We start from the raw sequence: 24,408 nt of genomic DNA, 5'->3' as shown, positions 1-24,408 counted from the left end.
GGGATCCTGAGATCCCCTACTCCTCCGCTTATGAGCTGTGGGATGGGAGGCAAGCTGCTTTACTCCTCTGAGCCTCTGTAAAATGGCCATAGTACCACCTTCCCTGGAGGATTACCATGAGGATTCCAAGAGAGAGCATGCAAAGGGACCAGGCTGATTCTTCAAATCAGGGACCACCCTGGTCCTCAGAGAAGCGGGGGAAGCCTAGCAACCCTGTGGGCACAGCCTGTTCTCCGGCTGCCCTGGACCTAGGCTCTTCCCCCTTCTCAGGGATGCTTCCCAAGGGCTCTTATAGGAACACTCCACCCAGCCCGCAGGATGCTGGGAGCTGACGTTCCCATACCAAGTCAAGCACTGCCACACATACATACACCCTCTTGTTGAACCTATACCTCCACCCCACGATCCAGGTGGGAGCACTAATGCTCAGAGAGGTAAAACGACTTGCTTAAGGTCACGCAGCTGTGAAGAAGCGGCACCAAGACTTAACTCTTACTTGCGGCTCAGAGCAACCAGGACCTATCAATGTATTTAAAGCATGGCTGATAATACTAAACACTTGTGCTTGTTCTAAATACTTCACGTGAATTCACTCACTTAATCCTTCCCAACAACTCAGAGGAAAGTACCACTTTTATCCCGATTTTACAGTGCGTGAAACTGAGGCACTCAGGGCATACATGACTTGCCCAAGGCTACATACCTATCAAGACGCCTTAAATCTGGTTCCCATCCCAACCTGAGCCCTATGCCCACGTCCTCATCTCCCACAAACCTCATTCATTGTCCTCAACTTGTTCCTGCCACAGGACCTTTGCATTTGCTGTGCCCTCTGCTCCAAATGCACTTCCGACTGGTCTTCACGCAGCTGGCTCCTTCTTACTTGGGTCTATTCCATTACCACCTCCCCCGAGAAGCCCTCCTGGTCCCCCTGAAAGAAATGTTTCCTTGCCCCTCCCCCAACTCTCATGCCATCGGATTGTATCTTCTTCACGGAACTTGACACCAATGGGTTGATCTGTTTATGCTGTTGATCTCCCCTCAGGAAATCAACCTCTCTGGGTCTGAATGGATAAAAGTGCTCAGACTGTGCCAACCCCTTTCACAGAACCAGGGGGAAGTCTCCACCTACTTGAAGTTCAGATAACGGAAGGCATTATCCTCCCCTCTAGTCTGACTTCAGAACTCCTTCCCTGATCTCCTCTGTCTCCCCTCCCTCTTTGGGGTGTGAAATATGAGTTCTGAGCAGCAAAAAGGGAAGTCACATCAGCCACCTCTAGGAAAGCAACAAAGCACGGAACCCTCAGCTTCTATCATCCGGGTAGGAGGCTGGGCCCAGGAAACTGACAAGATTCCCAGCATGCTCTGCAGCCCCATCACCTGTCAAACCCACAACCAGATGGAATTCCCCCAGACTGCCTGCCACGGGGGGCTGCCTGAGAGACTGCAGCCAGCCCACCCTTCCTGCAGAGATCCCAGCCTCAGAGAACCCCCATTTCTAACCAGCCAGATTCAAGGCAGCCAGAGGGCACTCAAGAAACAATAAAAACAGGGGAAATCCAAGAAAGTCAGGTGACAGGAATCCTACCTCCTCTCTCACGTGCGCCTTGGGGTTGAACTAGACTTTATAAAACTTTTTGAGTAAGTGAAATAGTCACACATGGTTCAAAATGAAAACATAAAAAAGTTAACAGTGAAAAGCTCACTCCCCCTTCATCTTTTCTACCAAATCCCCCAATAAGTATTCATTATTCTTAATTCCTTGATGCAAATAAAAGTTACAAAAATATACTCTTACTCCCCCTCTTTAAAAAAAAGGAGTTCCATATGATATATATGCACCACAACTTTTTTTTTCTCCAGTTGAAGATAGCTCTATATTTGTACACAGGAAGGTGTCCGCATACATGTCTATGTATGCATGTGTAGACGCAGACACCAATTATTAAGGGCTTCCTGTAATTTTCACTCAATTCTCCTGGAAAGAGGTGCTTAGATTGGGAGTCAGGAGGGGTCATTTTTCAGCCCACGCACAAATGGCGGGCTGCTCCCTCCAGCTGATCAACCATGGATGCTGGCTGACTGCACTAAACTCGAAGCAGGCACCAGGAGCCAGCTCCTGACTGGAAATAACAGCTGCAGCTCCCGTTTTCTTCAGCATTTATCTACAAGATACTAGCAGAAATCCCATTCTAGAAAGAAGGAAACAGAGACAGAGAGGTAAAGTGACTAGCCCAAGGACACACAGCCAGGAAGTAGCGCCGGCAGGATTGACACCCGGTCTGCCCACTGCCAAAGCCAGTCTCCCCACTCGCCTGGCCTCTCTCGGTCTTCAGTCCACACCCCCCCTTCACATCCCATAATAGAACCGAGTGCCCCGAGGTCAGGGCCCAGGGTCAAGTTCCCAGCCCTGCTGGACTTGGGCGGTCAGGCGCTTCCGCCATCACTTCCCTGCGGTGAGCTCGGCCCGCAGCCCGGCCTCCCGGTGCGGTGCGCCCTGCCCCGGGCGGATACGGGGCGCACAGGCTCTGTGGGCCCGGGAGTCCGGGCGAGCTCCACAAAGGTCGCCGGGCTCCAGCAAAGTGCTCTTCGGGCGCTGCCTCGCTTAATCTTCCCAGTTACCCATGGCGGGGTAGGGGGGACCCGCCTGAACCCATTTTACAGACGGGAGGCTCAGAGACCCGCTCACCCGCGCGAAGGTCGCGGGGCCGGGCTCCCACCCAGCTCCTGCCGACTGAAAAACTTTCCTCACCCTGCGTAATCCTGAATCCAAACGACTTTCAGGTGCGGGTCCCGTACAACAGCTGAGCGGCCACGGGCGCTAGCTCTCCCGGGACCGGGAGCCCGGACACTGCTCCCTCCCGGGTCCGCAGTCCCAGGTTCAGGGGTTCCCAGCCAACTCCGACAGCACCGAGGCAGCGCTGCCGCGACACTTACTCAGCATCACCGCAGCCTGCAAAGTGGCCGGCGGGGACCCATTTGAAGGAGGGGGAGACTGAGGCGCAGAGAGAGCCAGCTACTAGCCCAAGGTCACACAGCGCGGTGGCCCGAAGCCGAGCGGGTGGCCGTGGGCTGGGAGCCCCCGTGCCAGCCGGCCGGCGGTCGCGGTCCCCGCCCCCGTCCCCCGCGGGATACTCACAGCCCGTCTTGCCCTCGAGCTCCCGCACCTCCTCGGACGCGGAGTGAGTAGCGCCCATGGTGCCTGCGGCGGGGGCCCGGGGGCGCTCGTCCCTCCCAGGCCCTGGGCTGGCGTCGGCTGCGCAGCGGCAGGTCCGGCCTCGGGTCCAACACAGGTCGGGACGCCAGGAACTGGTCTGAGCCGCGGGTTCCGCGTGGGGTGCGAGCGCGGCCTCTTATAGCGGCGGCGGGCGGAGCGCCACGGTCCTAGTGCGCTCCGGCTTCGCGCATTGCCGGGAGTGGGGAGCGCCCCGCCCCGGGCCGGAAACGGCGGGGAGAGGGGTGGGGAGAGGAGGGGGACCCAGGTTCCCCATTCCCCACAACCGCGGCCGTGCTCGTCGCGCCTCACCCCTTCCGCACCCCTGCCGGCTGTGGGAAGAAGGTGTGAGCAGAGTTGGGGGTATAGATAGTTGGGATCAGACCCCACGGAGGTTCCATGCCCTCCCCCACCCCTGTTCCACTACACATCCTCCCAGATGTCAGGAGGGCAACTCCCTGGGAACAATGGAGAAGGACAGCATTAATTATCTCTATGGTGAGCAGCAATAAAGATAATATAATAATAATCCAACCTGAATGCGCAAGTGGGGGGGCTTTCTTTGGCTTATTCCAGGAAAGCCCACCCTGATGAAGTGGGCACACCCACGTACAAGACTGGCCTGTCTTAGCTGCTCAGCCTAGTTGCTTAGGGCGGGGACGTTCTCAGTCTTTAGGTTCAGGAATTCTGACTCAGGCAGGGCCCAGGAGGCTGCATTTCCAACTACCAGAGAGAATGCCATCCTTCTGGGAGAAGTTTTGCCTGAAGCTGGCTGAAGGAGTTGGGTTCCGAAACCAGGTTGGGTGACCCCGGCCAGTCCTGCCACCTATCTAACCATGATTCCTTCTCCTTAAGACGGGGATAATAATAGTTCATGAGACATACATCAGAAAGGTCTGGCCTGGGACACAGCGCAAGAGAGCCGCTGTGGAATCATGTCCACTTTACGAGAGAGGAACTCGTTCTCAGGAGGGTCGCACAGCCAGGGCACCAGTTCAAAGTCAACGCTTCCCCTGTCCCAAGCCCAGGCCGTTGTGCGCCACCGTGCCTGGTGACGTGGCCATCAAGGATTGGCATGTATTCAGGGTGTGTCCTGGGTGCCGGGCTCCACCGACAGCGCTGGGGGGCGGCGGTCATGGAGACTTGAGCCCGCTCACCTACGTCCATGTCCCAGAGCGCTGGGGAGGGAGTGCTGAGAACCAGGTGCCCATACCTGCAGGCCACAGGTCCAAGCTGAGGGTTATAGCCCTTTCCAGGCACAAGGATGCCGTTCAGAGTCACCAGGGGGCTCCTGAAACCTGCCAGAGCAGCAGAATCAGCCCCCTCCTGGTTGAAAATCCAGCTCCCCTTTACTCTGTCAGGACACTCACAGAGCTGGGGTGGCACCTGGAATGTGCATTTGCAAAGCTCGTGGGCGGTGTTGAGACCTAGCCAAGCCCGGGAAATGTTGGCCGTGGGGCATCAGCTGGTCCAAGCAAACTGGAAAGCTGCCTGGGAGACTACATGTCAGGTCAAAAGAAATCTAGAAACCCAAACTGGCCTCTGGATCAAGAAATGGGGCCCTGGGCCCCTTGGGAATTACCCACCACTGCTGGACACAATTTTGTTCTGACTTAAAATATCTGTTCCTGGAATTTTATTAAATTAAATTATCCAAGGATTAAATGCTGGGGCTTTTTGCTGGGGAGATAGAAAATGACATTCTCATGGCTGCATCTCCTCCCCCTTGGCACGGTTGCTCTCAGAGCTGGTACAGTACAGGTGGGTGGGGGTAAAAGCCCTGGGACAGTGCCCTGGGGCACGGAGGGGGCACGTGGCCTTGCTCTGCCCCTCGGGTGATCGCGGAGAGACTCCCAGTGTATGGGGTGAAGGGAGGTGGTCTTTACTCCATCGTCTGTCTACACAGTCAACTTCATCTCAAGCTCCGCTGGCCACGGTCAGTTTCTAGACAAGCATTTGTGCTGGTCCCTTCTGCCAGGAACTCCGCTGCTCTCCCTCTTCCCGTGATCGGGGCTCCTCAGATCTCAGCATAAACATCACCTCCTTGGAGAGTCCTTCTCAGGGCCCCCATCCGCTCTCCTGGGTCTGCTGCCATACAAGCCGCCTTCACCAGCCAGCGGGAGCTGGAAGGCTGGGTGTGATGACCACAGGCAATTTGTTCCTGATGGCACGGCTTGGAGAAATAATCAGGAGTTCCTTGTGGCAGCAGGAAGGCACAATATGCAGGCTTGCTTGTTCATTCATTGATTCATCGCCCATTTACCGAAGGCCTGCTGTGTACAGGGGCCTGCCTGGGGCCTGGAGCCACACTTCTGCTCTTAAGAGAGTCCTGGAGGAGTGGGAGACAGACACACAGGAGGTGACAACGCAGCGGGGTAAACAAGGCCCTGCAGAGATCTGGAATGTTCGAGCTGGAACGGCCGCTGGAGAGACCCTGTTAATCCCTAAGCTGAGCTTTGGGGAGTCCATGACTGTCCCAAACTGTGGTCCCAAAGGGACATGCCAGAGGCAAATACTGGCTGGACAGAAGTACCTGTGAGGTTTGGGGGCCCTGCGGTCACCCACCATGGTCAATTTCAAAGGGCTTTGCCTCCTTCTCTGGCAGTGATGCACACACACGGCAGGGCTCTCTGCACGCAAAGGCTGCTGCCACTGTTCCAGGACGTCAGGCCTTTAATTCAATCCTGCTAATGGCATCAGAGCGCCAAGGAGGTCTGGAGCGCTGCGTGGGGTCTGGCTGGGCTGATTGGATCTGTTGTCTGGAGCCCTGGAAGAGGGGGCACCCTGTGTGGTGATCTTCATCCTCCCCCTCACTCGGTGTGACCTTTGGAGAGCTAGGGAACACTTTGGTCACCAGGCAACTGCCTCTCTTCTCCCAGAGGAGCTGATCACAAACAGTGGCTGCGGTGAGAATGGTTGGTACCTGTTGAGGCCGCCAAGGGCAGCTGAGCCCAGAGATGGTAAGGATGGTCTTCATTCATCTAAGGGAAACAGACTACCGAACCACACTTGGGCAAGTGGCTTTGCCTCCCTGGGCCTCAGTTTCCCATCTGTAAAGTGGGAATAACAATGGTGCCTTCTTCATGATGTTTATGAGGGTTAAATGTGGATACATATATCTAAGGGGCTTAAAACAGTGCCTGACACAGGAAGTGCTATCCAGTGGGGGTGCAGGTAAACAGGCCCTGAGAAAACAGAGGGGAAGCTCTACTTTGCAACATTGCCCATTTCCCTGTTGTAAATACTCCCACCATGGTCAATTTCAAGCTACCAATAATTGAACAATGGGCTTGCAGAATTCCTGAATGTTTAATAATTTGTTCTTGCAAGCTGGTCTGAGACAACTCAGCACACCACTACACAGTAGGCTGTTATTATGATTCATATGTTCATTTGTCCATTCATTCACTCATTCACTACTGAGTGCCAGGAATTCAGATACTACAGTGAGGTAGTCAGTCTCTGACCTCAGAGTCTGGAAGGAAAAAGATAGGAACAGACCATCATTAGCGTGTACACTACTGGGTACCCAATACATGCCCATTTAATTTTTTTTTAATTTTTAAAATAAATTTATTTGTTTATTTTTGGCTGCGTTGGGTCTTCGTTGCTGCACGCGGGCTTTCTCTAGTTGCAGTGAGCGGGGGCTACTCTTCGTTGCGGTCTGCAGGCTTCTCATTGCGGTGGCTTCTCCTGCTGCGGAGCATGGGCTCTGGGCACGTGGGCTTCAGTACTTGTGGCTTGCAGGCTCCAGAGCGCAGGCTCAGCAGTTGTGGCGCACAGGCCCAGCTGCTCTGCGGAGCATGGGCTCTGGGCACGTGGGCTTCAGTACTTGTGGCTTGCAGGCTCCAGAGCGCAGGCTCAGCAGTTGTGGCGCACAGGCCCAGCTGCTCTACAGCATGTGGGATCCTCCAGGACCAGGGTTCGAACCTGTGTCCCCCACATTGGCAGGCGGACTCCTAACCACTGTGCCACCAGGGAAGTCCTGCCCATTTTATTGATGGGAAAACCAAGGTGTTCAGAATGGATGGTAAACCAGAATCAGAGTACACATATGCAGTTGTGTAAATGGCAGTTCACCCTTATCGCTCTCCTGGCCCTCTGATCACTTAGCTTGGGGGGTCTCCAAAGGGTTGGCAATGTTCTGGGAGCAACAAAACACTTTTCTTAATTTGGGGACCACTGACCCTACGAAAGTTACAGGGATTCCAAGTGCCATCTTGCTTGGCCTTTGACTTAGAGCAGACCACACCTCACCACTTCAAACAAGCTGCTCTTGTAAATTACATCCAGGGAGGGAAGCCCCAGAAATGGCTACACCAGTGTCTTGACTCTGAAACAGCTTTTCTCTTGAGCTCATTAGGCTGGTCTCATGTGTCTTGGTCTCTTGGTTTCAGCGTGAATGGAATCAGAGAAGAATCATCCCCAATTTGAATTTTGAATTAAAGGTGTCCTTTTGGTTATCTTTTGTTTTATTTATTTTTTGGTTGATAATGTATTTTTTAACGTCTTTATTCGAGTATAATCGCTTTACAATGTTGTGTTAGTTTCTGCTGTATAACAAACGGAGTATAACAAACGGAATCAGCCATATATATATCCCCATATCTCTGCTATGCGGCTGCTTCCCGCTAGCTATCTATTTTACATTTGGTGCTGTATATATGTCAATGCTACTCTCTCACTTCGTCCCAGCTTACCCTTCCCCCTCCCTGTGTCCTCAAGTCCATTCTCTCTGTCTGTGTCTTTATTCCTGCCCTGCCCCTAGGTTCTTCAAAACCATTTTTTTTTTTACATTTCATGTATATGTTAGCATACAGTATTTGTTGTTCTCTTTCTGACTTACTTCACTCTGTATGACAGATTCTAGGTCCATTATGGCTGAGTAATATTTCACTGTATATATATACTACATCTTCTTTACCCATTCATCTGTCAGTAGACATTTAGGTTGCTTCCATGTCTTTGCTATTGTGAATAGTGCTGCAATGAATGTTAGGGTGCATGTATCTTTTTAATTATGGTTTTCTCTGGATATATACCCAGGAGTGGGATTGCAGGATCATATGGTAGCTCTATTTGCAGTTTCTTAAGGAAACTCCATACTGTTCTTCATGGTGACTGTACAAATTTACATTCCACCAACAGTATAGTGGGGTTCCTTTTTCTCCACATCCTCTCCAGCATTTATTATTTGTACACATTTTGATGATGGCCATTCTAACCGGGGTGAGGTAATACCTCATTGTAGTTTTGATTTGCATTTCTCTAATGATTAGTGATGTTGAGCATTCTTTCATGTGTTTGTTGGCCATCTGTATGTCTTCTTTGGAGAAATGTCAATTTAGGTCTTCTGCCCATTTTTGGATTGGGTTGTTTGTATTTTTGATATTGAGCTGCGTGAGCTGCTTGTAAATTTTGGAGATTAATCCTTTGTCAGCTGCTTCGTTTCCAAATATTTTCTCCCATTCTGAGGGTTGTCTTTTCTTCTTGTTTATGGTTTCCTTTGCTGTGCAAAAGCTTTTAGGTTTCATTAGGTCCCATTTGTTTATTTTTGTTATTTCCATTTCTCTAGGAGGTGGGTCAGAAAGGATCTTGCTGTGATTTATGTCATAGGGTGTTCTGCCTACGTTTTCCTCTAAGAGTTTGATGGTGCCTGGCCTTACGTTTAGGTCTTTAGTCCATTTTGAGTTTATTTTTGTGTACGGTGTTAGGTAGTGTTCTAATTTCATTCTTTTACATGTAGCTGTCCAGTTTTCCCAGCACTGCTTATTGAAGAGGCTGTCTTTTCTCCATTGTATATTCTTGCCTCCTTTATCGAAGATAAGGTGACCACACGTGAGTGGGTTTATCTCTGGGTTTTCTGTCCTGCTTTTGGTTATCTTTTAAGCAATCCTTTCTCGCCCGAGGCACCTGATCCTTGAAGCTAACCTTGGCTGATGCTGCAGGAGACGGATTCAGATCTAAGTTGCATCCCAGCTCTGCCACTCCCCGGGTGGTGTGGCCTTGGGCTGGTTCCTTTGAAGCTCTGAACCTTGATGTCCTCATCTGTATAATGGGTCCACAATCCCATCTTTACAGAGAGGATTCAGCAAGGCTGAAATGGCTAGGAGGTGACAGAGCTGGAATTGGATGCTGAACCGGCCACCTGCGGGACCATGAACTAACCAGCAGGGCAGTTCCACTGGCTGGGAGCCTGCCACCTGGTTCATCTTAGCACCTCCCCAGACAGGGAGGGGAATGGGGGCAGGCACAGCCACCTCCTCCCTCCCTCCCTGCCTCCCCTCCCTCCTGCAATGGCTGCAAGTACCAGTGGGACCCGGCTGAGGGCCTGGGAGCAGGGTGATAAATATATGCTGGGGCTCAGAGTCAGCACAGCCGATAATTTGGAGCTTATTTGGGACAGGATGCAGCAGGCACCTACCATCTGGGCCAGCTGGGGCAGACGGAGGGCAAAGGCAGGCCAGGGCGGGGTGGGGGTGAGGGTGGAGGTAAGAGGTGGGCCCAGGTGCCCCGCCGCGCGCCCCCCTCCCCAGGCTGTGCTGACTTGGCAGTGCCCGGGCCGCTCCCGCTGACTGGGCACGCTTCCCAGATGTCCACCCTCAGCTGTCTCCGCAACCCTCCCAGGGCTGGCTGTGGACAGCCGAGATGGGAAGCAAATCCAGCTCTACCCTGCATGGAGAAAGATGTGGATGTGAAGGAACGACAGGTTCCCAGCTACTCTTTCAAGGCTCTTTACACAGAGGAAACATCCCCTCTGCCCAAGAGACTCCAGCATGGGGTGGGGGGAGAGAAAGTTGCTTTGGGGGCTTCTGGGTCCCCCACTGCATGTAGAGGCAGGTGAAACTCCTGGACAGGGTTTAGTGTTTTGACCTGGCAGAGGGGCTGCTGGGGGGAGAAACCGGGGAAGAGGAGCCCCCCTCCCTCCCCACATTGCAGTGGGCGGGAGCCAAGTTGGGGGCTCCAGGGGGGGGATTAAAGAGCCCCTTGGAATCGGCAGGCTCAACCCTTTCATTTTCACCAGGGAGGAAACTCAGAGGGTCAAGGTCACATAGGTCTAAACCCCAAAGAGGGTGGGAGCATAGAGAGCACCCTGGACCTCAAGCCCAGCCACCAGATGTCACAGGGTGAGGGGAGGCCTGTGGATTTCTGGGGAGAGGGAGGCAGGTGGGGACAGGAGTGAACTCACCACCACGGCGCCCCTGGGCTTGCTGGCCAGCAGGAACAGGAGAGTCTGTGCTGGTGGGGGACTCAGGAGCAGGGGCTTCCAGAAGGAGGCATCCCTCCCAGGGGGCCCGAGAGGCCAGGGCAGAAGGCGAGGGCACAAGTGAGACAGCACTGGGGCCGCCCTGAAATCCACGGGGAGCCGCGTGGGCTCAGCTCCTGCGCGGCGCACTCCAGGGCTGAGGAGTCAGGACCCTCCGGAGGTGCGGGGTGAGGCCTGAGGGTTGCCTGACAGCAGAGGCCCCTCCCCTCTTGGGGGGCTGTTTCGTGGAGCCAGGATGCAAGGTCAACATCACGTGCAGCCACAGTCATCCTCAAAAATCCCCTCGTGACCATGAAGTCCAGTCCGTATAGGTTTATGCACACAACCCTGTGCAGGAAATACACAGAACATCTAAAGATGCAAACGTCCAGTAACACACCGCGCACGAGCGCCTGAGTATGGCAAGACATAATTTTAAACGGTATTTTAAGTTTAAATTGTTCCCTTTTCCTTTTCTTTCTCCTCCCCTTGCCCCAATTCCTCTAATACTTCCACTAAAAGCTCACAGCTCCTGGCGGGGAACCATAATTTAACCTTAGGTGGACCTAATCTTTGTACTTAATCTCTCCCCAGAATTTATTAACTTCAAAACAGTCAGCAGTTACCTGCCTGGACTTGGAGCAAGTTCTGGACCGGAGTTCTGCTTCCCTTAAACGGCAGGAGTTCCCACACTCGGGTGTGTATAAGAATCCCCCAGACGGGCTTCCCTGGTGGCGCAGTGGCTGAGAGTCCGCCTGCCGATGCAGGTGACACGGGTTCGCGCCGTGCTTAAATGAGATAATGCAGAGAAAGTTCTGAGCAATGAGCACCGGCACACTGTCCGTGATCAGAAAACATAGCTACCAGGAATTCCCTGGCGGTCCAGTGGTTAGGACTCCACTCTTTCACTGCCAAGGGTGTGGGTTCAATCCCTGGTTGGGGAACTAAGATCCACCGCGCATCGCCAAAAAAAAAAAAAAAAAAATCCCCCAGAGCGTCTGGTGCAGTGGGCTGGGGTGGAGGTCTGGGGTCTGCACGTGTCAGAGGCCCCTCAGGTGCCGGTGAGGCCGGGGCCAGCGGGACGGAGGCACCTGTGCCCTCTCACTGCCCGGGAGCATCTAAACCCAGAGCTGGCCAGGGACCGCCCGCCCTCTCCCCTGCTGACCCCTGCTCTCTATCCCCATCTTACTGGTCCGGTGGCCAGCGTCCAGAAAACAGTGGGGGTGGTGAGGAGGTGGAGAAGTGACAGATCAGAAACCCCATCTTGGGGGTCACCCGACCCCGCTCCTACACCTTCAACGAATTCCTTCGGCTCAGTGCAGCCCTCTGAGGGGGAAAGGCGGTGACGCTGTGCCGGCAGCTGTTACCAAGCTGGAGAAAACCCACATCCCCCCAAGCTGCTCTGCTCTTATGTCACCAGAAAGCATCTCCCGTCAGGCCTCAGCAGCTATTCTTAGTCTGGAGAACACACCTCCGCCCGTTAGAAGTCTCTAGACTTCAGCAGGCTTTTTATAAATCACTTAGAAACTCGCAGCCTGCCGGGCGCTGGTTAAATACTTCTTTCTTGTAGGCAGAATGTTCGAAGCGTCTCTGGGGTGGGCGCACCTTCCGCCCCAGGGAAACCTGTAGATAATGTTGTAACATCAGCAATGATCACTTCCATCGATTGAACCTGCGCGCAGCCCTTCAGGACTAGCAGCAAACAGAGGCGCGCATTGTGTGTGGCGAGCTGTGTGTGAGTGATTTCGGAGGCAGGTACGGTGCCGCGGTCACAGTGCAGCTGGAAGACCTGGGTTCAAATCCTGCCGCTTACAGGTCACGTGACCACGAGGAAGTCACTCTGCTTCCCTTTGCCTCTGGGTAACCGGGATGGCCACAGCTTCGAGGATGCTGCGCTGCCGTGAAGGTGACTAGACCTTAAACACTGCGTCTTGGAGCAGCGCAGGTGAGCCCCCCAGGGTCTGTGCTGCTCCTGACGTAGTGATGAGCAGGCACCCCCCGCGGAGGTCCTCGTCTCTCCGTCCACCCACAGGAAACGGAGGCCCCCGCCTCCAGGTTAAACGACCGGCCCACGCTGGTTAGTAACAGAAGCTTAGCTTGAACCCGAGTCTGGTCCACTGCAAAGCGCGGGCAGTTATGACGCTCTGCTGCCCCCTAGGGCATGCGGGGGTGGAATCAGACACCATCCTGGCCCGTGGGGCTCCCAGCCTCTCTGAACCTGTGACCCAACGAAAATCAGCCCACTCCATCCCCCAAGGGGGAGCCATCTTCCTCCGCCACCTGTTTCTTTCCCCCTTGAGACCTGGAGTGCCCCGTCGCTGAGCCTCAGTTTCTTCATCTGTAAAGCGGGTTGATAATAACAGCATCCACTCTGAAGAGGAGCATGAGGATTAAATGACCTGGCTTTTCTGAAGGCACGGCCCCTCACCTTCTCCTGCGGGCCCCACCAGGGTGGGGGGCCATCTTCAGCCCCCTGGATGAGGCCGCCCCCTCCAAGACCAACTGATGTCCAAGATGTGCCAAGGCTGGGAACGCTCACATCTTTTCCTGGGTCTCCCCACCGACCTCTTGGGGGATCATCTTCGGCACAGATCCTCTGGGGACTCATGCTGGTTGTTTGGTTGCGTGAACGTCTCCCTCGGACGCTGAGGCTCGGCTGATGTCCTCACCAGGAGGAGGTGTCCAGGAGAATCCGAATGACGCTGATCTCCACCTACTCCCCTAGCCCCCAACCCCATAAACATTATGGAGTAACCCAGCCAGCGTGGTGAAGCACCATCTGGGGACTTGATCCAGGCGTTTCCCACGTTGTTTTCACATCTGCGAAGGGAGACCACACTTGGTTGAACTCACTGCAGGGCCAGTGCCTATTGCTGGCTCCAGGAGGAAGTGAGGACCAGGGAAAGCACAGTGACACGACCCCCAGGGTGCAGCCTCTTCCTGGCCCCTCCAGTCTGGTGGTTCCCAGTCATCAAGGGGGCTCCTCACTCCATTTCTGGCCTCATCACACCCTGCAAAGATGATGGAAGCAGAGCATCTCAAGTGTGATGCTCCCAATAGGGGTTGAAGCTGCTCAGGGCGTTGGGGGAGAGGAAACAGTGTGCCCAGCTGCTAGTTTACTTACTGGACTGGAATGAATTCCCCTCACCTCACAAGCTTTCCCATCTCCTGCTGGTGCATCACCCAACGGCCAGTCCTAAATTCCCCTTTCTGGAAAGTGCTTCTTCCCTGTCCTCACCCCGCACTGCCCACTTCCCTCTCTGGAAAGCTACAGAGCGAGGGTAACAGGAGCCAGGAAGCAGAACCAGTGGGGTGCATTGAAAGTTCTCTGTAAGAGTCTTGAGCCTGGCAGGTAGCAAGAATTCAGCCAGGAAGGAAGCAGTGCAGACAGATGACACAGTTCAGTGTGCAGCTCTGAGGAAACCTGGGGCTGGAGATTCAGATTGGGGGTGAATTAGGATATTTGTCATCAGACCCAGGGAATCTGGGCTTTGAGATCACTACCCAGTGTTGGGGGTGGAGGGGACTGGGAATCTTCCGTCAGCAGAGTGACTACAATTAGGGTTCAGCTGAGGTCCCTGGAAAAATCAATTCCTGGCCAAAGAGCAATTTGCAGCATTTCTGCACTTGGAGGGGAGCACAGGCTTGCTTGGGATGGCACAATACTCAACCCCAGAGGAGTCAGTGTTTAGTACAGAGATGATGAAGTAAAGCAAAGTCATGTGTTTTTATCTGTTTTGATCCTGTATGATATTGGAAAGTAATCCACGTATATTTTGTGTTTTAAGCCTTTGAAACGTTTGCAAGGATTTGAAATCATCTAAGAGAAAGGCTTCGTGATTCCATTGTATATGAACTGGGTAATCAGTTACTGCCAGATTATTTTTCCAATTGTGGTAAAATACACATAACATAAAGTTGACCATCTTAACCAGTTTCAAACGTACCGTTCAGTACAAGTGCATTCACGTTGCTGTACTGGATGGATTTTTACCTTGAAAGTTATAAGAGAATTTTACTGTGTCTGCAAACAGCATGCCACTGTGAAGTTAAGACTTGCCATATTTAAAAGTTCAACTCTGTAGATGTATGAGAATTTATGGTACACTTGGGAAGGTTTTGAAAAGTGCTTAAGGAGAAATCAAATTTATTAAATGCGTTGGTGCACTTAAAATACCTAAGGGAATTTAAGTGGTTTTTTACAAAAACAAAAGTTATTGTAAAATATAGTCAATTTATAAGCAAAATAGTAAGATTCAGAAATTCTACACAAAATCTTAAGAACTGGTGCTTCAAATCTGTATTTGTCATAGATGGAACACTAATTGGAAAAAACCAACAAAGAGTTCCCTGAATAATCTTACACAAAAAGCCTTTCGGGCACCAAAAAAAAAAAAAAAAACCCTGCTGACAAATAAGTGCTTTACAGCCTTCAAACCATTTATACATAAAATACCTCACGACTCAGTGGTTCCCAAATTTGAAGCCTGGAGGACTTGTTCAAATACAGATCGTGGGCTCCTCCCCAGAGGTCTTGATTCAGTGGGTCTGGGGCCCAGGATCCTGCATTTCTAACGAGTTCCCAGGTGATGCTGGGGGACCAGGGACCTGACTTTGGGACCCCGCTGCACTAGACACGCAGAGGCCAGGCGTTAACATCGTCAGCTGTGTGGCCTTAGCTAGTTATGCCTGTCCTTTGGACCTTAATTCCCCTGGCTCCAGCACGAGAATAACACGAGGGCACTTACCCTGCAGGGTTGCTGTGAGGGTCAGAGAGACGTGCATGCAGGGCTCGCCCACGGTGGGCTCGCAGTGTGTGGTACAGATGATTGTATTATACTGCTCAAATCCCGACATGGCCTTATAGCCTGGGTGCCTTTTATGGCCTCCATCCTCCCAGCATAGGGCTGCGCACATAGTAGGTGCTCAAGAAATACTGATGGCGACAACGGGGACTGCCCCCTCCCCATTTACGGCGGACAACCAAAGCTTGGCTGTTATTGCCCCAGGCAGCCTCACCCAAAGCACCTGGGTCTCGGGGTTTGCTTTCTCCACGAAGGTGGGGAAACGGAAGATGCTCGTCGGCGGAAGGCGGCAAGGCTGTCTTGTTTGTGCTGTTGGTTCCCGCGGCTGTGGCTTGTAGGGACGTGAGATGCTCTCTGTTGAATTTTGAGTGAACTGAAAGGCAATGAAGGGTTCAGAGCACAGCCGTTGGTGGGTTCAGAGCACGAGCCCCTGCTGCAGGATGGGGATCATCAGACCCCCCGTACTGGGAGGCTGCAAGGGGTCAATGAGATGGGCCACGTGTGCATGCCGGCCGGAGGGCACAATGTCAAGGCAACACTGGAGTTTTCTTCCCTGACTGTTCTTGTGTAAGAAGCTTCTGTCATTTCACCCCTCGCTCATGCTGTACCGTGTCCAGCTGGTTCTTGGATCTAAAATGCAGAAGACAGCACATGGGCTTCTCTAAGATGGATGTGAGGAGACAGATGACGCTCCCCAGCTGGGGTTCCTCAGACCCCCGGTTCCCTGGAGTCTAGGTTTTTCCTACAAAACTTCTCCTCGAGGATTCTGCACATTTGGTTGGAGAGTGAACAGGGAAGACTGGGAAGCCACAGCAGGAGGAAACGTATTAAGCTGCCTTCTCTTTGTGCTAATGAGCATTTATTTATCTGATAATGTAATAATACAGCATTATGTAGGTTATTTAGGATCTGTTAGACTGTGAGTGAAGAATGCTTGTTGTAAATATCACAGACAGGTCTTCTCCCTTTTATCCAGAAGTTGGAGATGAGCATTTCCAAGGTTGGCACAGAAGCTCAGCAAACTTGGAGTCTGGGCTGGCATTTCTATAATTCTTTGGGCCTTCCCCTCATGGCTGCAATGTCTTTTGATAGTATTCAGTATTCAGAGCTGAGGAGTTGCAACAGAGACTGGCCTGCAAAGCCCAAAATATTTACTCTCTGGCTCTTTATAGAAAACGTTTTTCTATCTCGGCCTTACTGTGATAAGCCCCACTATTTAAAAGACAGAGGCGGGGTCTGCTCTCAGGTTGGCAATTCTCTGGCTGGGAAGGTGACATGCACAAAAAAGAGAAAACAATAGATAACACCCATGACTAGAGTCTGTATGTGTGGAACAGTTTGGGGGTCAACTCATGAACTGGATGGCTATTTCTCTTTTCCTTCTAAAATTATTTCTTCTACCCAGTGCCGCCTGAGGACACTTTCCATTGAGTTTGGCAAATGCCAGGAGCCACGCTAGGTGCAGGAAGTACACACGTCACGGTGATCCAGCCCCTGAATCTGCCCTTAAGTAGCTCGAAGCGTTTTGGGGGACACAGGCAAGAAATGAACATCCAGAGTGGCAAGTGCTCTGACAGGGTTAAGCTTAAGATGCTAAGGGAGAGGGGTCAGGATGGCCAAAGTGAGAAGGTTGAAGCTGCCGAGGGCATGGCCGCGATGTCGGAGGTAGGGTGTCCCTGCAGAGGCAACAGCCCACATGGTGGCCCAGAGGTGGGCGTGTGTGGAGAAATGAGGGAGCCTGTGATCCGGGGCTGATGCAGAGTCTGTGTGCTAGAGGGCAGAAAGCTGCCCTCAGGAGTTTGGGCTTTATCCTTGCAACTCCCATCAAGCAAGGGATTAACTGGAAGAGATACGTACTTTAGAAAGATCACCTTGGATGCAGCTGAAATTTCAAGGCAGGAGGCAGCGGGGATGCACCCAGGTACCCTCTGCAGGACCTGGTGGTGGATGAAACATGAGGAGTAAGAGAAGGGGTGGTGAGCCCTTCATTCGATTTCAGGATTCAGCAGACCCCTCCCGAGTGGGGGGCGTCCCCGTTTCCCTCCGGACACTTCCCCAGCACAGGGTGGGAGGCCACACAGCCGATTTCCCTCCTAAGACCCCTCTGATTCACCCAGTGAGTCTACCGTCTCCTCTTTGTGTCTGACACTGCCACCAATGGGGAGATGGCAGGGCCTTCCCGATAGCTGGATGGTTCTAGGCCCAAGGGAGACATAGCCTGTCCTCGTCCATGCGGGCGAGGAACCATGTCCTCGTTCTCTGAGTCACTTACTGGAGCCAAGGAAGACCAGGTTCGTTCAGCAAACACTATCCCAAAGAGAGCGTGTCGGAAGACACAGCCTCTCTCCTGTGACTTTCCCAGCCTGTTCTGTTCTGGTGGATTTGTGGCACGTCCCACAAGGCAGCAATGTGCGGCCGAATCCGAGCCATCTGAACCCCGCCCATCCCTGGGCCACCGAAGGGGAGGGGCACTTCCATTTAAAATAAAACGATGACAGCGAGGCAGCGTCTCCAGGCAAACAAGCAGGTCCCCGGCAGATGCAAGGCTTCTGCAGGTGGAGAGAGAAGCTGATCTCAGAAATGACTCTGGATCAGGAGGTGGAGTGGGTGTGGACAAATCTCCCCCAGCCTTCAATCTGTGCTGCTCAGCAAGAGAAATGACAGTAGTAGTAAAACAAGCTGGGAATGGATTTTGCTTTCTTCTGAGTCACCCGGGGGAAGAAAATGGAAAATTACCTCTCTCTCTCTTTCCCCAATGGGACACGAGTTCCTTGGAGGGGACAGCTGAGCCTGGGGCGTGCAACCAGCTGGCAGGATCCCTGGGCCATCTTGCGCGGCGGCCGCTCTATTCTGGCTCTCTGCGTGCGCCCATTCTGCGTCTCCTCCTGGCAGGTCACACGGGGCCGGAGCCTAATGAACTCTTAAGGCTAGTGATGCAGCTGGCTTTGGGGAGCTGTGCAGCCTGCCCAGGGGTGACATGCTGAATGGACCTTGCCCGGACAGTGACACTTAGCAGAGTCCGTCACTCCCAGAGGAAACTACAGAACATTTGCCCCAGCCCCCTCACCCCAGAACCATCTGTCTGTCTCTATTACCACATGACTATGCTACTGGGAGGGAGACTTCCGCCTCCCCTCCTGTGGGGCTCACTGCGGGGGAACTGCAGCTCCACACATCAGAACGTGCACCTTAGCCCTGGAACCAGCCCTCTGTCCCCGCTTCTGCCCCTGCCCCCCAGCTCCAAGCAGAGGGCAAAACCAAACTAGAATAAGCAACAAATGATAAATGGTGCTTTTGGACAATCTCTAATTAAGAGAAAAGTTGGGTGGAAAACTTAACACACATGGAGGAAATGGAGCTGTTGATAAATAACACACCCACATAAACGGGTGACCGAGTCACCATCCTGAGAAACCAAGGACTCAACAGGTGGTCCTCTGAACATCTCTGGCTGGCAGCTGCTAATCCCTGGAAAGGGAAAAGGACGATGAGCACACAAAGAAATCAGGCTTTGCCGGGAGGTCATAAGGCATGTGCCCTGAGTCTACCCTTCTGACTTTCACTAAACTCCACCCACATGTTCTCACTGAAACTTTCTCACAAGCAACATCACCGAAAACTGTCAACATCTTTAATGGCAGGGTTGCCTTATTCGGTCTCCAGGAGGATAAGGAGGTAAACTCCACCAGGAGAGTTGTTATCTTAGTTCAGGCGGCTTTAGCAAAAACACCGTAGACTGGGTGGCTTAAACAACAAATGCGTATTTCTCACTGTTCTGGAGGCTGGGAAGGCCAAGATCTGGTGCTGGCAGATCTGGTGTCTGGTGAAGGGCATGTGTCCTGGTTTGTAGGTAGCCAGCTTCTTGCTGTGTCCTCACATGATGGAGGGGGTGAGGGAACAGTCTGAGGTCTCTTTTATAAGGGCACTAATCCTATCACGAAGCCTCCACCCTCATGACCTGATCACCTCCCAAAGGCCCCACCTCCTAATACCATCACCTAGGGGGTTAGGTTTCAACACATGAATTGCAGGGGCAGGGGTTGGGGGGTGACATGCAAACACTCAGTCTATAGCGGCTATAAAGAGCACCTTGGAGTCAGGCGGAGATGGGCTGGGATCTGGGCCCTGTTCCTTAGTAGCTGTGTCATCTTGGGCAAGCTACTCAAATTCTCTGAGCCTTAGTTTCCCCGTGGAAAACTGGGAATATTCCCAATACCCCCAGGATTGGCAGAGAATAAAGGCTCAGCAGAGTGTGAGCTCTGACCCAGTGTGAAATGTTTGTGCTTTTGGGGAGCGTGTCCTATCACAGGAAGGTGCAGTGACTCCATCTAACATTCTAGAAGCATTTGTCTGCCTCTTCCGTGTCAGCCCCTGTGGACCCAGACAGGAGCAGGTGTGAACGCTGACCTTGGCAAGGTCTCCCCGAAAGCGGAAGGAAAATCTGCCTCGTTGCACAACGGAACGGAAGATGCCGGCCAGCCTGGGGTGCACGAGCTCCTGCTCACACCTGGGGCTAAAGAGCCACGACGTTACACCTACGGCCGCCTCGGGTGTCAATCACCCACACGTGGAACTGGGCTATCCCAGGCTTGAGAGGACGGTCCCGTCTGGGTCTAAGTCTCAGCTGACTACGTTTTCCATATTATGAGGTCCAGGTCCTGAAAGCAGAGGGTGAATGGGTTCGCCAGGATGGAGCACCTCAGCCCCAGGTGCTAAAAGACAACCTGCCCAACTGGATTCAAACGTGTGTAACCGAGCAGGATGCTATGGGGCCTTCCCGGGTCAGAACCCTCCCCCATCTCCTCTGCTGAAGCTCCTCCCTGAAGCACCTGGATGACAGTATCTGAGGCACATTCCCTGCGCTGTTGTACAGATGCTAAAACTCCCACCAGCTGGAAGATGTTAACTACCTGATGACCATGAGCACGGAGCCCCCAGGTCTCCTGGAGCCTAAGGATTGATAGTTAAAACTCCTGTGACATCGCCCCATTACCTCACCATCACCCAATCAGAGAACCGCGCACGAGCTGACCACAGACCCCGGGACGCCCCTCCGTCACCTGGCCTTTATAAATGCTTTCCTGAACCCCATCAGAGAGTTTGGGGTTTGGGGGCATTAGCCGTCCTGAAGTCCTTGCTCGGTGCCTACAGTAAACACCGCACTTTCCTTCACCCCAACCTGCCGTCAGTAGATGGGCTTTACTGCGCGGGCGAGTGGACCCGAGTGTGGCTCAGTAACACGCATGTGAGCAAAGCTGACGTTTTGGGGAAGAAAAACCTAAAACCCCAAAGGGACACAGGGAAACTTTTGGAAATGATGGATATTTTTATCACCTGGATTGTGGTGAGGGGAACACAAGTCTATGCACGTATCCAAACTCACCAAGTTGTAATACATGAATTATATGCAGTTTTTATTTATTTGTATTTATTTATTTTATTTTTGGCTGCACTGGGTCTTCACTGCTGCACACGGGCTTTCTCCAGTAGCGGTGAGCAGGGGCTAGTCTTCATTGTGGTGCACGGGCTTCTCACTGTGGTGTCTTCTCTTGTTGCGGAGCACAGGCTCTAGGCATGTGGGCTTCAGTAGTTGCAGCACGCAGGCTCAGTAGTTGTGGCTCACGGGCTCTAGAGAGCAGGCTCAGTAGTTGTGGCGCATGGGCTTAGTTGCTCCGTGGCATGTGGGACCTTCCCGGACCAGGGCGCGAACCCGTGTCCCCTGCATCGGCAGGCGGATTCTTAACCACTGCGCCACCAAGGAAGCCCTATACGCAGTTTTTAATATATACCGATCATACCTCAAAGCTAGAGGAGGGAAAAGCAACTTCCTTTAAAAAGTCTTTGCAGGGCTTCCCTGGTGGCGCAGTGGTTGAGAGTCCGCCTGCCGATGCAGGGGACACGGGTTCGTGCCCCGGTCCGGGAAGATCCCACATGCCGCGGAGCGGCTAGGCCCGTGAGCCATGGCCGTTGAGCCTGCGCGTCCGACAGGCTCCGCAATGGGAGAGGCCACAACGGTGAGAGGCTCGCGTACCGCAAAAAAAAATAAAATAAATTAATAAAAAGTCTTTGCAGCCTTGGAATAGGGTTTCCCCAAACTTCAAGAGCGCAAACTGCTGGGATGGGGAGGGATAACACGTCCTCATTTTCCCTCAACAAAGTCAGTGTGAGTGAAATAGAGTGGCTGAAGGTGGTCAGGTGGTTGTCACAGCACAGTACGTGAAGAAATAAGGTTCTAAATCCCAAATAATGAGGGATGATATTATTAGTAAGATATTTTCTGAGGTCAAGTCCAAAGGCTCAGGCTCTAGTCCCTGCTCTGAGACCCATGCCAGATCAAGTCACTTTAACCTCGATGGGCCTCATTATTTCTCTTTATAAAATATCAGGAACCAGGGCTCTAGCAGCTGATTCTTAAGGGGTCTGTTAGCTTTCAAATTCTCTGTGGAAACAATTTAGGAGATGGTTTCATACGAAGGTAGCCACTACCCAGAAAGTCTTATAACCGCACTTAAAAAAAGTCCTACTTTTGTAAGAGGCAAGTAACTCTCTAATCAGGTTCTTTTTTTCTTTAAAGGAACGGGTTCTAGGAGATTCTGGGGTCAAGTCAATAAACTAAGGGAAGACAAAGCAACACATATCTAAAAAGGTCTTTGGAATATACATTTTAGCACTTGCAGGTGACAAAAGTGTACTTATGTATTCACTACAGCTCCTGGCACAAAGGTGGGCGCATTAAAAGACACTCCAAGATAGGACAGCAGTAGGAAGGAAAAGACAGCATCTCTTTCCAAAGCTGCCTCCCAGGTGGGGCTTGCATTCTCAGTGGGGCAAAACTAATTGTTGGGGGGAGTGGAAAAAAAACGATTACTCTTTTGATATGTAAAGCACAGATACACATACAATGCCTCAGCGGATATACAGCGAGGTATTAAAATTTCACGGTAGTTCACAGCACCTCTATTCACACGTGCTAAAAGGTGAAAACAATGCCAATGTCCATCAGTAGCTGAATGGATCAACAAAATGTGGTCTTTGCATAAATTATTACTTGGCCATAGAAAGGAATTAGGTACTGATTCATACTACAAAGTGAATGGACCTTGAAAACATGATGCTAAGTGAAAGCAGCCAGTCCCCAAATGCCATATATTGTATGATTCTCTTTACCTGAAATGTCTAGAATAGACAAACCCATAGAGGTAGAAAGCAGACTGGGACAGGGGTGGGGGGAGGCCTGAAATGAGGAGCGACTGCTTCCTGCTTCGTGGGGACAGGGTTTGATTTGGGGGCAGTAAGATGTTTTCATCTAGATAGAGGCGGTGGTTGCTCAATATTGTGAATGCGCTAAATGCCACTGACTGTACCCTTTAAAATGGTGAATTTTATGTTCTGTGAATTGCACCCCAATTACAAAAAAAGATCAAAACAATTTCATGGGGTGAGGGCTATTAGGAAAAAATTATCTTAAAAGGGTCCTGGAGTGGGGGGGGGTTACTGGAAAAAAGGTTGAGAAGGACTGGGGTGGAGACGGCTAAAAGATACTGTGGGAAAAGCCTTCCCCACAGGAACAGCCAGGACAGACCATCAGCACATCGTGATGGTAGATTATGAAAGGTTTCCACAACCCTGAGAAGATGGTGTTCTAGAAATAGGAGAAACTCAAAACTCTCATTCAAAGTGCTCTCTTAATTTTCCGCAGATTCAACAACTTCAATGCGAACATTTCCATTAAGAATTCTGTCATTTTCACAGTGTTTTGGGGCAGGAGCCCACTGTGTCCCCCTTTGCCTGGCAAAGCAATAAAGCTATTCTTTTCTACTTCACTCAAAAAAAAAAGAATTCTGTCGTTTTAAGAGAAGTAGATGGAAATTCGATCTAACCACACAAGGAGCCTAGAATGAACTCCCCTCCACATTTTTCTTTATTCTGTACAACTTCTTTTCCTAAGTTCAGGAAACAACCCGCTTTAGCTCCTTCTACTCCCCAGAAGACACTGACATCATTGGCCCCAGTTTTTGTTTTTGTTTTTGCACAGCCAAACAGGAAATGGCGCTTCCTATGGAAAAATTAGCCCACTTTGAACTTAAAAACCAAACCAGAAAAACCCCAAAAAACAAAAAAACCACCCCTGAAAGAACTGCTGTGACAAACCCTAAACTCTACGGTGTCAGCTTAGCAGGCGGGCGGGCTAGAAGGTTGGAGGGTGTTTGGGGTTCTACTTGGTTAAATTGCTGCTTGTAATTTGCAAGGTGGAGCCTCGGGCACTGTAGCGAGTCTAGAGGCTGTCAAAGATACAGAATACAGGGTACTGGCTGCTCTTTGCAGCAGCTGATAACAAGATACCTGAGAGACGGACGCTCAGGCAAAAACGTGCTGGTTTAGAGCTAAAACAGCAGAGTCAGAAATCCCAGGCTTCCTATGTTGGGAGAGGCACTGCTTCTGGACACCACTGCAAGAGACAAGGATGGAAATCAATTTGAGCAACAAAGGCCCCTCAGACACTTGCCCGTTCAACAGTGAGACTCGGCTTTGGCTAATAGCAGAGTCAGGCGGCCACCACTAGGTCAGGAAGGGACACGCACCAGGCAGAGAAGCAAGGAAATAAAGTGGACTTGGGAGTTCCGGAAAAGAACTCTGGGTATGATTACCTGCGCAGGTAGTAGCCTGCTAAGTTTCTGAGGGAGTTGTTGCCAGAGGGATCAGAAGCTTGAAAAACAAAACGAAAGTCTTGGATTGGGGCTGTGAAAGCTACACAGCTCGCAGGGAGGGTGCACCCGCAGCACCCACCTGTGAGGTGACCAGAATGGGCCCCAGAGGGCCGGACGGGGTGCGGGGAGCAGTGGACGAGGGAGTCCCTCCCAGAGAGCACACTCAACCTCCCCCATGCCCCGCAGGGCGGCGGCCTCATGACGCCCACCTGCCCCGCAGTATTTCCTCAGCCAGCGCCCAGGGCCTACTGTGTGTCTCGTTCTTTTTCCAAGTGGGAGTTTTCATTGCAGTTGTCCTGTCTCTGCTTCACCAGTGAATGGGAACTGGGAGGGGGGGTATGGACTGATGGGGAGGACGGCCCAGCTGGGCAGGGAGCGGGAGAGAGGCACAGACAAGGCGCGGCCCCCACCCGGCACACAGGAGGCCACCGCCCA

General features: G+C 52.2%; 1 protein-coding gene across 9 annotated transcripts in view; it reads right to left on the bottom strand.

Moving 5' to 3' along the window:
- Nucleotides 1-13,771: 13,771 nt before the first annotated feature.
- FBXO21 (F-box protein 21) overlaps nucleotides 13,772-24,408 on the bottom strand; it is a 51,792-nt gene continuing 41,155 nt past the window's right edge. For 2 of the 9 annotated variants that reach the window (XM_055080291.1, XM_055080292.1), the window contains exon 12: nucleotides 17,882-18,150. In XM_055080291.1, coding sequence (XP_054936266.1) covers nucleotides 17,897-18,150 — 254 coding nt within the window. In that variant the 3' untranslated portion in view covers nucleotides 17,882-17,896. Of the gene's footprint in view, nucleotides 13,885-14,849; nucleotides 15,896-17,122; nucleotides 17,203-17,717; nucleotides 17,815-17,881; nucleotides 18,151-20,683; nucleotides 20,985-21,244; nucleotides 23,715-24,408 lie in introns of those variants that run through there. The other 7 variants (XR_008615886.1, XM_055080296.1, XM_028479931.2 and 4 more) reach the window with 7 other exon arrangements.

This window comes from Physeter macrocephalus, chromosome 19 (assembly GCF_002837175.3).
Source record: "Physeter macrocephalus isolate SW-GA chromosome 19, ASM283717v5, whole genome shotgun sequence".
NCBI lineage: Eukaryota > Metazoa > Chordata > Mammalia > Artiodactyla > Physeteridae > Physeter > Physeter macrocephalus.
This window is presented reverse-complemented; position numbering and strand designations above follow the sequence as displayed.